The following is a 16,428-nucleotide window of genomic DNA, read 5'->3' on the forward strand; positions in this document are numbered from 1 at the left end:
ATGTTCTAATATATATTATTTATATATATAGTAATAATATATATACATATATGGTCCGTGTATAGTTTTTTCTGACACGGGTATTGAATAACAAATAAACGAGTGGTTATTTGATTTTTGTTTTAAAATACAAAAATTAAAATTGAAATACAATGTGTTTTTCCTTTTCATAATCAAAAGGGATATATGAAATTTTAAAAATGCTTTGATTTTCATTTAATATTAATAACAAAAAATTCAAATCAGTAAGACCGGAAGTGGTCATCAGCAAGTGTGAATTTTTTGTGTACAATTTCTTAATATTGCATCAAATAGTTGTTGCAGTTTTCCATTCTATTCGGAACCAAAGTGGTAACTAAGTGACAGACTCTGGCATCCATTGAACAGTTCTGTTAACATGGTCAAAAATAAAAATAAAAACAACACAAGAGTGTGTGTTATTATATCATCTTTTTATTAATGTTATCTACTTCTCAATATCATCTTTTTTTTAACAGCAATATCCACAAAATATTAACAGTGTGCAAGAAAACATGAGATATGGCACATCAGAGAACAGTTACAAAAAATAGATATATTTTCTTCATAATCAATCAAGGCAAAAAGATACATATACTGTATGCATACACAGGAGATCAGAACACAAAAGATGAGTCTCAGGAAGGGCTCAGAGCAATTTCAGTGATGTTTGATATGAAAGTCCACCAGCGAGGAGCCTCAACTCTCCTCACCGGACCGGACAGGAATACCACCGGGCTCACTTTGCGTCACAACACACCAGTGGATTTCCATCTTGAGCCGCGTGTTCCACGTTAAGACCATTCATTCTGTTGATCTGATAACCCCAAGACCAGCATTAACACAATATACGCCACTATAAGGCAAACTAACACCCAATCAGTCAGACAAGCCGTCGGCCAAACCAGCAATTCAGGCCGGCTGTCTCTGATTGTGGCCCAACCAGGGATGGAATGATTTGAAAAAAACAAAAACAATGATAAAAAAATAGCATATGTCAGACATTATCAGGACAACATCAGTGTGTGCATGTATGTGCGTGTGTGCTGTTATGATATGCTTGTGTTATTCTGTGTGAAACCTCTGCAACTGCAAAGAAAAGAACTGCATTTCTTTTTCAAAAAACTACCAAAGAATCAAATGTTTCCTCGATTTGCAACAGTTCAGCAATAAGTAAACTTGTCTCAGATCAGTAAATCTGAGTTGCTGCAACCCTGTCGCTGCAGATTTGCTTATTATCCCTCCACGTAAAATAAACATGAAGTTATAGTCTGACACTTCTTTGCTTTCTTGACAAAATCAATACCTCTTTCATGTCTGCTTTCCATGTTGGCTAAATCCAAAGCTACATCCAGCAGCAGGGTAGAAACAGAGGAAAACAGCTATTCAGCATCAACAAAAATCTGCCCAAAAAGTGCATCTGAAGCTCACTAGTTCATGGTAATGATGAGACAACGAGGAGGTATACAGTAGCATGTTAATTAGTGAGCAAAAGATAGCTGGGATATGGATTTTGTTACCATTGGACGGAGCCAGGTGAGCAGTTTCCACCTGTTTCCAGCCTTTAAGCTAAGTTAACCAGCCTTTAAGCTAAGTTAACCAGCTGCTAGATTTCCCTTCATATTAAACACACAGACAAAAAAGTAGCATTAAATTTCTCATCTTGCACTCAGTCAGAGAGCAAATATTCATAATTCTCCAAAAGCCAAGCTGTGACTTTAGGTCTCTAAGGTTTAAATGAGTGCTGAAAATAACCAGTAGCTAAGACCAGGACTAAAAAATAAGTGAATTCATCAGCTTTGTGACTAATGTCTGGGTTACTATTGGTCATCGCATCAGAAATAACTTCCCACACGTCAATTGAGCAATTTTGTGTCCTGTTTTTTGATTTTTCTCACATGAGGCTCCGACTGATCAACAAGCAAGTACAGACCTTACAAGCTGGTCTGACTTGTAGTATGACCTCTCCTCTGGTCACACTAACCCTGACCTAAAATCGCAGAGCTGCAGCACTGCAACATTACTGTGCGACACTGGAGGCGCTGTGTGTGCATCTCCCACACACACACACACACACACACACACACTGACCACGCACACTCACACACAAACGTGTGCACCTCTATTTTCTCCTCTCTCCGCCTACTGCTCTGCCAAATCATCCTTTTTCAGCTCCCAAACAGCAGCACCCACACGTGCACACAAACTCGCACACCCTCAGCCCTCACTATGGCCTTTCTCCAGCTCCCGAAATGGTCCGATCTCTCTCTCTATCTCGCTTCTTCTGCTGGGAACAAAAAGCAAATGAGAGCTGAAGCGAGGCTTTGTGTCAGGAGCAATCGCCTACGGTGATAATACAGCACAGCTAATTAGCCGGTGAATCATTAAGTTGTGTTTTTCTTTTTTAAAGAAACGGTAGGGCGTTTTGGGCGAAATGTGCAAATATTTCACTTTGAGAGCTGGAAAACAAGCAGCCAGGTAACAAAAATAAGCCTATGAACACTTATAAAACTTATAAAACTGTGATTTTTACACAGGCAGATTCAACAAGCAAAATATGTGTTATTTAGCCCGCTTTAGAGGTGTTGGTAAATAGAAAAATAACACTAAATCGTGTGCTATCGAGGGTATATTTGCAGGGTGTCCCCAGTGGACGGTCTGCTTTGAACTGCAAACTCTATAGTGAGTGTGGACCCAAACAAGCTCTCACCACCTCCAAAAATGTCCAAAGATTCAGTGTAGCCGGTGGATCATGTTGATCCAGTGATATGACAACAGGAAAGCAGTGGGATCGACCCCCAAGACGCACCATCAGCAGTCGTAAGTCATGTCCAAGTGACCTGCTCAGTCACCTCAGTTAATTGTGATATATGATGGCACAAAGCTCAGTTTACTCAGTAACTAACCATCAAAACCAGCTACTTTAACCATCAAGCCTGAAAAGCACCTGCAAGAGACAGTGTAGGTGTATAGAGATGTGTGTGTGTGTTGTCCTAGTTGCCCAAAACTTAACACTTGAGAGAAAAAACATGTAAAAAATGTGGGTGTTAAAGGACAGATCAGGAGGTTGGTTTTTTTTGCCACTGGAATGAGGTCCGATGTTGATTCATCCTCTTAATAAGATCCTACACCTAACAGGGGCCTTTCTTTTTTTAAAATTTCTGGTACAGTGTCTCATCCTCATCAATTGTTTATCTGTCCGTGGTAGAAAACCAACCTCCGCCATCACAAACCTCTAAAACCTGAATGACAAAAGAGAAAAGAAAGAAAGAAGACAGACATGATCTGGACTGACAGAACAGAATAAGTAGTTACTTAAAAAAGAAAAGAAAAAAATCCAACATCCACAGAGGGGAAGTCTGTGTTTAGATTTTGTATCTTACAAACACTGTACAGGGTAATACTCAACTGACCAGGTTCCATGGACTCCATAGAAAGAAGAAAAAATAAAACCCGAAAACAGCTACTCTTCAACTTATCACTTCTGCACGTCGGAAAGAAAGTTTATACACTTAGTTTGTTTCTCTTAACTTCATTTTTTTCTTCTTCTTCATCTTCAGTTTTTACAATCAAGTTTGGTTTGTCAGAGGAGGAGGAGGAGGAAGAGGAGGAGGAAGAAGGAGGACAGAAAGAGGGGCCGCTGCCTCCGACCGATCCAGTCTGAACTCACACTACAGTGAGCTGTTAAACTGGGGAAACTGGAGAGTTTAAAGCCAGGTGATCTGAGTTATAGGCCAAAATTGTTATGCATTAAAACAAGATTTTTCCAAACAAAACAAACACCTCCATCTATGCAAACTCTCCAATGCATTTTCCTTCCCTTCGCCTGACAGAAAGCAACAAATATAAGGTGAGAAGGTTGGAAACTGTTGCCTCCATTGCTATGTTTTTTTAAGTTTGTATTATCTCCTCCAGCCTTGCAGTCTTCTCTAGACTGATTCCCCCGGTGTGGTCGGTCTGCGACCTCGCCCTCTCTCAGGGTAAAGCACAGGGAGGCTTGGTGTACAGTAGAAACCTTTGTTTAAGATCCGATTAGGTATTGCCCCTGGCTCACAACCAGATCTCCTGTTATAACACAAGCAGGAAAAGAAACCTGATCAACCAGGGACAACACCTATGTCAAAAGCAAAACGATCCAAAAAAAAGAAAGAAAAAGAAGTACAGTATCATCTTATCTGTTAAGTAACTCTTCAAAAAAATTATCTAAACATACATTGAGTTCACAAACAAGTTAAGAAAAATGCAGTAAACGTCCGTGGTTAATAGCTTGAGTTCTATGTAGAGCCGTTCACTGTGTTTTCCCTCATAGGTGCAGATCTAAGGTCAGAATTAGATTTCCAAAAGCGACGGCAGATCGGCATCGAGAGACGATTTTTTTTCTTTTTTTTTACAGATTGGCACAGCTGGAGGCTCGGCCAAAGGCTGCAGACAGCCATAGTGAGGCCACAGGCAGAGAAGGTCTGTCGGTACAGGTTTTGGGCGGGAACATGCTATAAGTCCGATAAAAGGCAAAAGGCTTTAGCCACTTGCTCCAAAATCACCCGCCATGATTTACCGCTAGCAGGTTCGAGAACAAAGCTTTTTTTTTTGTTTAACTTCCATAGAAAAAAGAAGCATTTGTTGAGCTTTTATTAGGACACCGGGTCGTGTTTGGCACGGGGCGGCCTAGCGCCTACCACCCTTTTCTGTTGCCCACATACGTCCTCCCACTCGCTGCCTATGGCACAGCTGATCATGCTTTACCCAACACCTCACTTCATGACAAAAGAACTGAAAAAAACCCACCGGTTTCCTACTGATTATTAATGTCCAAATCCCTTTTCAAGTTAAGCTGTAGTTAATTCGCCAGCATTTATGAATATTACCAAAGCACCTCAGATCATACTCAGTGATATACTGATCTCAGCCACCGTGAGCACAAGATACCTGCCCCCTAGCTGTGGCTCTGGGGTATGGCACTTTTCCAGTGTGGCTATTTTAGGAGTGTGTGTCTATGTGTGGATATGCAGCCCTGAAAGATCAGATAGGGTTGCTCAAAGTTGTATGTGTGTGTGTGTGTGTGTGTGTGTGTGTGTGTGCGCACCCGGGGACGTCTGGAGATCTGTTAAGATAGCGAATGTGTGTCTATGTGTGCATGAGTGTGTGCATGTGTGTGTATGTGTGTGTGAGGGCAGGAAAAGCGGGGTGCAGCTATAGGATGATGCAGGGCTTCTTGTCCTTGAACGGGTTTTCAGAAGTGGGCACCCCAACCAGCAGAGGGTCGCTACGAGCGTGCTGCTCACAGTAACTCATCAGGTCTGCGGCTGCTTTAGACACCTGACAGGACGGAGAGGAAAAGGGACAAAAAGGAAAAAATTAAAGGGGAAGAAACGTGGAAAGAAAATGGACAAATGGCAAGAAGTAAAAATTAAGTTGTGTTGTTACATTACTGCATGAAAAAATCCTACTTCAGTAAAACTGCTAAAGTATTAGCAGCAAAATTTAGTTAAAGTATTGATGTTAAGTAGTGGTTTGACCTGTCTGACTGTTATGTTATAAAATAGATCATTAGATTACGAATACTGAGGCATCATTGTATCACCAGCATTTTACTGTTGCAGCTCCTGCAGGTTTGAACTGCTTTATGTATAGTTTTACACGCAGAAATGGCAGATAAATTCGAGGGGTGATCAGATGATCAGTGGGAGAAACAACAAAGTTCAGATACACGAATATGCTGGTTGTGGACTTTTTAAAAAATCTAATCTTTGATATGTGGTGACGCCCTGGATCATTTCAGTATTTATAGAAAGAACACCATGTTTTGCCTAATTTGACTTTCATTGTCGTTTTTGACAAGGTTTTATCTTTTTCAATAATCTTTGAGTAATTTTACACACATCTCAAGACATTTTGGACAAGTTTGATATCATTTTGGACAGCTTTTGAGTAATTTTGAACAAGTGTAAAGTAATTTTGTTAAGAAATAAGATCAAACATTAGTTTGAAAAGAATGAAATACGTTGTTCTGATGTCAGTTTAACTTAATTTGACTTTAATTGTCATTATACCAGAATTTTAATTAGTGGAAATGTGAACCTGACAACACATTTTTTAATATTACATCAGGACTGAAAAAGGTCAGAAACTGTTGGTTTATTCCTGAACAGTGTGTCATCTCATATTTAAAAAGCTTATTATATTAACTGTTGTATTAAATCTTTATGTTTAAAGTGTCTGTGGTGTCGTGCAAACCTCATCCAAACCTTAAAGTTGGACTTTAATTGAGCGCTTAAGGAAATGTGCTTCCCAACAATGGAAATATGAATTAATCATTATGACCATATATATGCACAAACACGTCAGAAAGCGGTTGTTTTTACCTTAATACGTTCAATCCCTGCCTCAATCCTCAGCTGTTCCACCAGTTTCCTGGCCTGGGCGATGTTATTAGTGGTAGACATACTGATCCATCAGAATACACCAACACAGGAGAAAACTGAAGGAGAGACAAAGGGAGATCAAATAAATACCTCAAAATGGGCTTTTTTTGGTATCTTATGTGTCATCTGTTCCCAGGACTGAGTAAATTATTCTGGTAAGATGAAAATTGTGTACAATATCAATCAGTGTTTCCCAAAGCCTAAAATGGCATTATCAGATGTTTTATTTTGCCCCTAGTGTCAAGATATTACTGACATAAAAGAGTGAAAAATAATCTGAAAATGTTCAATTTTTAGAAGCTAAAACGAAAAAAAAATAATACTCAAACTATCCATTAGATTTTCAAAACAGTTGCTACTAGTTTATCTAATAGCTGATAAATAATTGATTCACTGATTAATTATTGCAGCATTACTGAGAGATTCGCTAATAATAAATACAAGTAAGTGGACCTTTGGTTAATATTTCCTTTTGTATAGTGAAACTGCTGTTTTCAAGGTGAACTTCTTCATTCATTGATGCTGGTTATAGTCGCAGGAACAAAGTTAAGTTAATACAATTAATCGCTAAATGAGATTGTTACAGATTTACAGTGCCTATAAGAATCTTATTTCACTATTAATAGGGTTTATTGGGTGACACTGTAGCAGCGATTTAAAGTCTAAATCGATTCATTCATGTGACTGTGTGACCTCAGCCGTGGAGCTACAGCACCACTATGAGGTGACCACATGATGCTGCAACACAATAACAACTGAAATATGGCAGCTTTCTAATACAGTTTATGAAGGCGAGAGAATATGTAGATAAAGTGAAGTCAAGAATAGGAATATTGAAAAGCAATTTAAAAAGTTAAGTGCCATTATATTCTCTGGATGGAACACATATCCTGTACAAATAAAGAGATTAATTAACAGTGTCAGAGCTCATGTGTGAACAGAATTACTCCTAGATCTCACTGAGATGCATTTTAGAGATTAGGATGCTTAAATAAACCCTCACTCCACATTTTCTCTGCTTCAAGGACCAAAAAAAAGTTAGATTTAAGATACTTTGCAGCCTGAGTGGCACAGCAAAACAGAAAATGGAGTATTACCTGACTGATGGCGTGCAGACAGGACCCTCTCTGAACACTAATACGAAAGGATGAGGCGATCCGTGTGATGTGGGGACGGCGGGAAAACAGTTGCCGAGTCAAATGACAGAGCAGGACGGCGGCTGAGCTTACATTGGCTTGTCTCTGCGAAAGAAGAACAGGTGAGACAAACAGACAAACAAATGAGTTAGTTGTTTAGGTTAGAAACAGTTAAAATGTCTGGAAATGTTATTTTGTGCTTGTTGCATGACAATCTGAAAAAACATGATGGATTTAAGATTTAGTTCCACACTTGGATATGGAGAAGTTTTGCTGTTTTAGTGAAGCCTACATCAAAACAATCATTACACGATAGCTCAAGCTGGAATAAGTGCTGATTTCAAAGACAAAAATCTCCTTTTTTTCTATAGTTTGCTTTGAAAATGGTCAAATGATGTGCTTCAATGACAAAAATATGAACATTGGTGGAATTCACGTCATTATTCATCCTTAATTTAACAATTTCTCTCATCAAAACTTCATTTCCCTCCAGCAAACACCTGTAAAACCACTTCACTGATCAGATTCTTCTTCGTTCTTGGAGGATTTTGAGGTGTTTTTCACAGTGTTGTGTCCCAAAGCTCATTGAAAACCTCTACAAATCCCTAGTTTCTTGTGTTTACACTCTGTTTTAGCACAGCAGGGAAGTTTCCCCGTCGGTGCATACGATCAAAACACACCTCTCGCCTCACATACATCACTGTGAGTCTGTTACCACTGTGTCTCTCACTCTGTTTCTCTGTCTGTCGCCCTCTCTCTCAGGAGGAGAGTCCTGCTTTAATTACTCCTACTGTGGAGTAGCTCAGAGATTCATGTCTGTAATTAGGGCTTTTGTGTGTGTGTGTGTGTGTGTCTGTGTGTGTGTGTGTGTGTGTGTGTGTGTGTGTGAGAGAGAGAGAGAGAGAGAGTTAGAAATAGGGAGTGAATGAAGACAGTCTATAACATCTTGACAAACTTCTCTCTCTTTCTGCGTTCCCACATTTGTCCCTACTGAGACATTTACTAATTGTCACCTAACTTAACTCCCAATTAAAATCATAATCTTAAACTTTCAACCCAAATTCTAACACTAACTTGACCTTTAGAGGGCAAATGTCCATGTTTGTGAAGGATTTTCATACAGATTTTCACATACAAACTACTTTTTTTGACATTAAACTCACTTATACTGCTAAAACTGATCCATTATTGTCACATTAGAAGACTCATATCTTCCTCCTACGTTTAAAGAATTCACAGACTTTTCTCTAGCTTAAAAACTGTCTCCAACAAGTGAATACTAGAGAAATGAAATGCCCATTGTTTTGTCAAATTATAACACGTGACTCCTCATACATTAGCTTCTTTTAATAATAAGAAGCATATACATCATCGATTCTGAAACTGGTGCTGCTTGTCATCAAATTGGAGTCAATTCTGAGGCTGTTTTTCGGCCGTCCCAAAGGAAATTGCAACTTTTGACCTCACAATGTAAAGGTTTATCTTCCATAGAAGCTGCTCTTGTCTCCAGGCCAGTATATCCTCTCCTCAAACTAACATTAACCCTTCCTCTATACAGCCATTCAAACATCTACATGCTTATGTAGTACAACCATTAAGATAATTAAACTTTCCAGAACATCATTTCTACAGATTCTTATCCATCAGGAGCAATACAGAACATTATTTCTTCCCCACATGCTGCAGCTCCTGTCATATTTGTGTGGCAGTTTGGATGTAAAGGTGTGACTTGATAAAAGTCCCCAAAATGAGTTTACTAGTACAAACACACACCTGTTCCATGAATGTCCCTAAGTCACCCCACATGCAGCCACAAAAACAGAAACTGACAAGCTTATTGAGTGCTAAATGTTGCAATGTGCTGTATATTCTTAAAGCACAACTATGGGAATATGCTGTTTGTTTACAAGCTGCAGACCAAAAATTAATTTTAATATCTCCTCATATAAACAATTGTGGCAGATATTTAAGAAACATGCAGCTGAATAACTCAATCTCCACTTTGGATACTATAAACCTTTCCTCAGCCTGTTGATTTCTCAAACTTTTTTTTACTGCTATGGCGCAGAGGAGCTTCAAAAAATACACCACAAACAGGAATCTCTGCCTCTCCACAGTCACATCTCTCCTCTCCTGCCTCTCCAAATTGAAAACATCTCCTAAAAAGCCAAAGCACAGAAGAAGAAAAAACATACAGTGAGCTGCTCATTTGTCTTAACTTGGGCTGAAAAAAAAACAAACACCACCAGAGCTGGACAGGCCCAACCAGCCAGCCAAGCAGCCAAGCAGCGAGCCCACAGAGGCTCTCAAGACGCGCAAAAATGCATCAATCCTTATTGATCCTCGCAGCTCCTGAGCGCAGATCGGGCCTACAGTACGGAGCCATGTCCTCTGCTATAGGCCCTGCTCGTTGCTCTACCGTGTGAAAACACAATGCGGGCATTTTGATGGATAGAACAGCATGTCCTCTCTCTCCCATGGCTATCCACGCAGCGCACACACATCGCCAGCATACACACGCATATACGCACGGGCGCGCAGGCACAGGCAGACCTTGTGCACATTATTATCAAAGATATCCCCCCCCCCCCCCCCCCCCCCCCCCTTCTCCAAGTGGAGACCAGACTAGACCAGCTCCGGCTCTGCAAACAGGGCCCTGACTGCTAGCCGTGGGAGCAGGGTGGTGACATGTTTGGAGTGGAGGCAGGCTCTCCAAGCAGCCAGCACAAACCCCATCCGGCGACAACGGGCACAAGACCGGAGCGCATGCCGTTATGTTCCGCTATTATGCAAATTGATGAGGGGCCTACTTCGGCACGTAAGATCCAGCAAGCTGTGGGCTCCTCAAGAGTCCGGCCAGGCGAGCATGTAGGAAATCTTCCACTGACCCTGTCCCCGGTCCTCCCCACCCTCTCTGCCGGCAAAGGGCTGGGGAAATCCGGATTCGTGACACTGATGAAGCTCCTCTCTCCGCTGCAGCCGCCCTCGGTGGCGAGAAATCCCGGGTTTGTTGGAGGCGCACAGAGGCGTTACAATTATCACACACAAGGAGGAGGGAAGGGGGGAGAAAATAGCCAAATATCTCCAAAACTCACCTCCGAATGCGCTTGTATTGGTGATTTAAAGGGCCAGATCCGCTGGTTTCCTCACCCTCTCCAGCTCGTTCACTCCCCGTCTTCACCGAGCCAAACGCCTCCCCCTCCGTTACCAGTGTCTGTCCACTCCTCTACCCCTCTCCCCTCCCTCCCTACCTCCCTTCCTCCCTCCCTCTCTCCTCCTTCTCCCTCCCTTCCTCCATCCGATCCGGTGACAGCAGCTTTAACCCAGGGGCGCCCAAACCTACATCTTTCGTTTTCATTTTGCGCACGTTTTCCAGATTTACTCCCCTAAAAACAACGCAATAAATATTAAGCTGTCATCTGTTTTGATGGGAATTCCTGGTGTCCCGGGGGCACCTCTGGCCCTGAGAGTTTGGAAACATTGGTGGATGCTGTGATTGGTGTGAATGAGAGTCAGATTTAATTAAGAAAATGTCTTCATTCATTAAAGATAATCTCATCTTTTGTGTCTTGCAGATTCTACCAGTTGTCTCAGATTTCAGGCATTTTCATTGCACGTAAAATACTAAATCAATAAAAAAGTGGCTTTTGTCTGGGAATATTGGAGCACATTTACTTGCCTTGGTGCTCTCAATGCAAATTCAATCAACATGTGTAGGAAAATAACCCACATTCCATTCATTTCTCTCATCTGTGCATTTCATAAAGTCTAAATGCGCACATTTTTACATATTTCCTATATCCCTGCACATTTTTGACCACTGCTGGTCCTCAAAAAGAATCACTTCCTTGTCCTTGCCTTCTCATGAGATAACCTACAGACACTGTCAGCCACATCTGGTTTTGTGTAACATACAGTAAAAAAAAAAAAAAAAAAAAAAAAACCTATAAAAAACCGACTGGTATCCACAGGAGACCTGCACATCCACGCGGTGGCGCCATTGACCCACCTGCAGCTTCCCACGTCCCCCGGGAGGTGTGGGCCTGTCCTTCTATTCCTGGCAGGCCTCGCACAATCACGCTGCCTCCGTCTCCACCGAGCTGTGGTCCACTCCTCCTCCTCCACACACCGAGCTAAAAGCGCTGCATCTGCTGCAGGATCACTGGAGGGGACTGGGATGTGTAGGATCTGCATTTTTCTGCAGCCAAATCTTTGGTTCTCCAGGCCTCTTGATGCTGGTGGAGATGGGATTTGGGGTGCATCCACAGGAATGTCTTCTTCCTGGCTGCATGGGAACCTTTATCCTCTTTTTTGGCCGCTTATTATAACCACAGGAGAGCTATTTATAACCCTCACGGTACTGCATTGGCCTCATTTCCACTGATGTGTGAAATTATGCTGATGCCTATACGTTTCTCTTTCATTTCCTCACCTTTTCTTGCACCTTCCTCTCCCTCCTTCGTTTGTCTGCTTCCATTTCAGAGCCTGTACTTCCCTCCCTCCTCCTCCTGTGAGTGTTACTGAGCAGGCAGCAGGTCCAGATTACAGAAAGCAGCAGTGGAAGCCCCCATGAGTCACCACTTAAAGATGCTCCTCCGCCGACAGAGGTGTCACCCACCCACCCACCTGCACCATTTTTACTGCCATATGTGTGCTCACAGGCTTCATCTTTGACCCAGTGCAGACTAAAATCATGTCTCAGGGCATGTGGACATGAGAGATGATTATCTCGTGTAGATTCAGCAGGGAGAGATGGGGGGTTTGCCACACTGGCCTCAGGGAGTTTTGTGTTGTTTTTTTTTTTGTCTCCCTGTGCTGTTGTAGCAGCAGGCAGGGAGACCTCTGCCTGTCGTAACACATCTCTGTCCCCACCAGGGTCACACCACACTGATGCGACAACCGTTGTCAACGTCACACGGTCTCCATAGCAACTGTGCCGGGCACAGCATCCCCAAGCAGATGTTAGAGGGTTAAGAGAGAGAAGTGAGAGTGAAAGGAGGAGAGGCGAAGCCAGCAGCTCGCTGTGGTTTTTATTGCCGTGTGTGGATTTAATTATCAAAAAAAAAAAAAGAGTCCACAGTCATAACAGAGGTGATAAATGTGATTACTGGGATGCTTATTTTCTTATGCTAACATGCTGATGCTGAGTAGGTAAAGTGTTGATCTGTTCAGGCATGCAGTGGTGAAATGGAGCTGATTACATCTACTTACATCTGCTTTAAACTCCAAATCAGCTTGAAGTACTGTAATCTGTTTCTACATCGAAAAAAAAATCCCCAAAAAAGGGGCATCAGTATGGATTAAACTACCCAATACTATATATCCATAAATATCTAGAATGAGCTCTACCTTGACAACAGCATACGGAACCCCCCAATAATTTTCTATTTATTGTAGTATAATGCTCACAGAGACCTTTTTTTTGCATAATGAGAAATTTTGGTACTTGCTAATAATACCTGAGTTTTTAAAGTCCCCCTGTGACTGTTGATTAAACTCATAAAAACTAGGGATATCTGATTTTGGCTTTTTTGCCAATAACCGTTATGCCGATATTGTGCAACCCTCAATTTCCGATTCCGATATCAACCGATACCAGTACCAATATATATATGTGGGCTTGGAAATAATTCCAAACCACAGACATATTGTTAGTCAGGCACAGCAAGTTTGTTACTGCAGCCACACTTGTTCACACGCTTCACGACGCAGTTTGATGATGTGATCATTTGTGCGCCGGTAAATGCCGGCAAAATACAGGCATTATTTTATTAAATTTCATGATAGGGGAAAAAAACGGATAATGACATTGACTGATATCACATTTTTATGACAATATTGGGTCGATAATTTCGGTGGAATGATATCATCTGACATCCCTGATAAAAACCCATCTTTGTATCAAAATGGCACAGAAGTTAGATTTCCCCGTGAAAGCAATGACTTTTTTTCCTTAAAATGGCTTCGATGTAACGCTGTAGTGTTACTTCATCTAGAATGGCTTTATCTGCTGCTGTCTGGACTCCCGCTTGCTGCAGCTCGAGCTCACCAGCTCATCTTCAACTCTGCTAAAATACAGGGTGACCCAAAAGTTTGGAAACAAAGTTTAACTGGAGAGTCTACTTGAGTTGGGGGTGCATGAATTCACTCTTATTTTACCCATTTTTGTTATAGCATAATAAAATAACTTAAAAGCATAGTATTTGCCGAGTGCAATAACTCGGAAGAAAATGAATAGAATCATAAGGTCCAGGTATGCTGGAGCATAACTTCAAAATGCAGGCCATCAGTGTCAGATTTCAAAACTCTTGACGGTAAAGTATCTGACAGTTTTAATTTTTTAAACATCCAAAAGTACCATGAGGCAACATTTACTGGCCAGTTTGAGGAACCTTCATAAGCATGAATGAAGATACATTCCAGAAGATACCAGTGTAACCACTTGGTGGAAACGTTCACAGCTTTGTATAAGAAACAAACATGAACATGTCGAAATGTTTGTTTTACACTAATCTGTTACTCTTCTGAATATATCTGTGGTACTGATTTATTGAAATAACATTATATTATTTGGATTATAGACTTTTCATTTGTTTCCAAACTTTTGGGTCACCCTGTATATGCCATACATGTTCAAAGAATGATATGAAGATCTCCACCTTGAAAATACACACGTGGACAAAATTGTTGGTACCCCTCAGTTAAAGAAGGAAAAACCCACAATTCTCACTGAAATCACTTGAAACTCACAAAAGTAACAATAAATAAAAATGTATTGAAAATTAAATAATCAAAATCAGCCATCACTTTTGAATTGTTGATTAACATAATTATTTAAAAAAACAAACTAATGAAATAGGGCTGGACAAAAATGATGGTACCCATAACTTAATATTTTGTTGCACAACCTTTTGAGGCAATCACTGCAATTAAACGATTTCTGTATTTGTCAATGAGCGTTCTGCAGCTGTCAACAGGTATTTTGGCCCACTCCTCATGAGCAAACAGCTCCAGTTGTCTCAGGTTTGATGGGTGTCTTCTCCAAATGGCATGTTTCAGCTCCTTCCACATATGTTCAATGGGATTCAGATCTGGGCTCATAGAAGGCCACTTTAGAATAGTCCAACGCTTTTCTCTCAGCCATTCTTGGGTGTTTTTGGCTGTGTGTTTTGGATCGTTGTCCTGTTGGAAGACCCATGACCTGCGACTGAGACCAAGCTTTCTGACACTAGGCAGCACATTTCTCTCCAGAATGCCTTGATAGTCTTCAGATTTCATCGTACCTTGCACACTTTCAAGACACCCTGTGCCAGATGCAGCAAAGCAGCCCCAAAACATTACTGAGCCTCCTCCATGTTTCACCGTAGGGACAGTGTTCTTTTCTTCGTATGCTTGGTTTTTGAGTCTATGAACATAGAGTTGATGTGCCTTACCAAAAAGCTCCACTTTGGTCTCATCTGTCCAAAGGACATTCTCCCACAAGCTTTGTGGCTTGTCAACATGCATTTTTGCAAATTCCAGTCTGGCTTTTTTATGAGTTTTTTTCAGCAGTGGTGTCCTCCTTGGTCGTCTCCCATGAAGTCCACTTTGGCTCAAACAACGACGAATGGTGCGATCTGACACTGATGTACCTTGGCCTTGGAGTTCACCTTTAATTTCTTTGGAGGTTGCTCTGGGCTCTTTGGATACAATTCGAACGATCCGTCTCTTCAATTTGTCATCAATTTTCCTCTTGCGGCCACGTCCAGGGAGGTTGGCTACTGTCCCGTGGGTCTTGAACTTCTGAATAATATGATCCACTGTTGTCACAGGAACTTCAAGCTGTTTAGAGATGGTCTTATAGCCTTTACCTTTAAGATGTTTGTCTATCATTTTTTTCGGATGTCCTGGGACAATTCTCTCCTTCGCTTTCTGTTGTCCATGTTCAGTGTGGTACACACCTTTTCACCAAACAGCAGGGTGACTACTTGTCTCCCTTTAAATAGGCAGACTGACTGATTATGAGTTTGGAAACACCTGTGATGTCAATTAAATGACACACCTGAGTTAATCATGTCACTCTGGTCAAATAGTTTTCAATCTTTTATAGAGGTACCATCATTTTTGTCCAGGCCTGTTTCATTAGTTTGTTTTTTTAAATAATTATGTTAATCAACAACTCAAAAGTAATGGCTGTTTTTGATTATTTAATTTTCAATAAATTTTTATTTATTGTTACTTTTGTGAGTTTCAAGTGATTTCAGTGAGAATTGTGGGTTTTTCCTTCTTTAACTGAGGGGTACCAACAATTTTGTCCACGTGTGTAGATAAGACTAGTTTCTTAGGTTTGTTACATATGAAACTCCAACTGTCTGAATCTTTATTTCTGAGACAGTCATTGGTACACTGCAGTTTCAAGTTGCCTGCTTATTTTGCTTTTCTAGCATATAACATTGAACATATGGACTTGTTAAGAGGGCAAAAAATACCTTGATTTTCACCAATGGGGGGGCTTTTAGGAGGCAGTTTTAGTGCTGTGCTTTCAATTGTGTTGTTACATTGCGGTACTTTCAATTAAATGGGAAACTTAGCAGAAAAACTGCTCTACAGTTCTTAGGATGCTAGGATTTGCTAATCTGCACAAGACGCAAAGCAGGCCTACAGTATAGCTGAAGTTGCTCCATTAGGGTTGCGGTTCAGGTTAGGGACTGTAGTCTAATTAATGGAAAGCAGAGGAGTCACCACCTGAATACAACTCATCCTAAAAGTCTGTATTAATTTAAAACAGCAGTGAAGTTTAAACATTTTTCCCAAATCAACACATTGTCAATTTCATGATAATGCTAATAGCAAATGTCCAAGGAACTCAATTG

General features: G+C 40.9%; 1 protein-coding gene across 3 annotated transcripts; it reads right to left on the reverse strand.

The window, feature by feature from the left end:
- Positions 1–433: 433 nt before the first annotated feature.
- Positions 434–10,815, reverse strand: gng7 (guanine nucleotide binding protein (G protein), gamma 7). 3 transcript variants are annotated; one of them, XM_022211143.2, is made up of 4 exons: positions 10,672–10,815; positions 7,538–7,681; positions 6,381–6,496; positions 434–5,334 (listed from the first exon to the last, which is right to left on the reverse strand). In XM_022211143.2, the coding sequence occupies exons 3-4, from the start codon at positions 6,459–6,461 to the stop codon at positions 5,209–5,211; spliced, it is 207 nt and encodes a 68-aa protein (XP_022066835.1). In that variant the 5' UTR covers positions 6,462–6,496; positions 7,538–7,681; positions 10,672–10,815; the 3' UTR covers positions 434–5,208. The 3 variants fall into 3 exon arrangements, with proteins under 3 accessions (XP_022066835.1, XP_022066837.1, XP_022066836.1); XM_022211145.2 differs by lacking the exon at positions 10,672–10,815 and adding an exon at positions 10,465–10,665; XM_022211144.2 differs by lacking the exon at positions 10,672–10,815 and adding an exon at positions 10,387–10,665.
- Positions 10,816–16,428: the final 5,613 nt, after the last annotated feature.

Source organism: Acanthochromis polyacanthus, chromosome 1 (assembly GCF_021347895.1).
Source record: "Acanthochromis polyacanthus isolate Apoly-LR-REF ecotype Palm Island chromosome 1, KAUST_Apoly_ChrSc, whole genome shotgun sequence".
In the NCBI taxonomy this organism is placed as follows: Eukaryota; Metazoa; Chordata; class Actinopteri; family Pomacentridae; genus Acanthochromis; species Acanthochromis polyacanthus.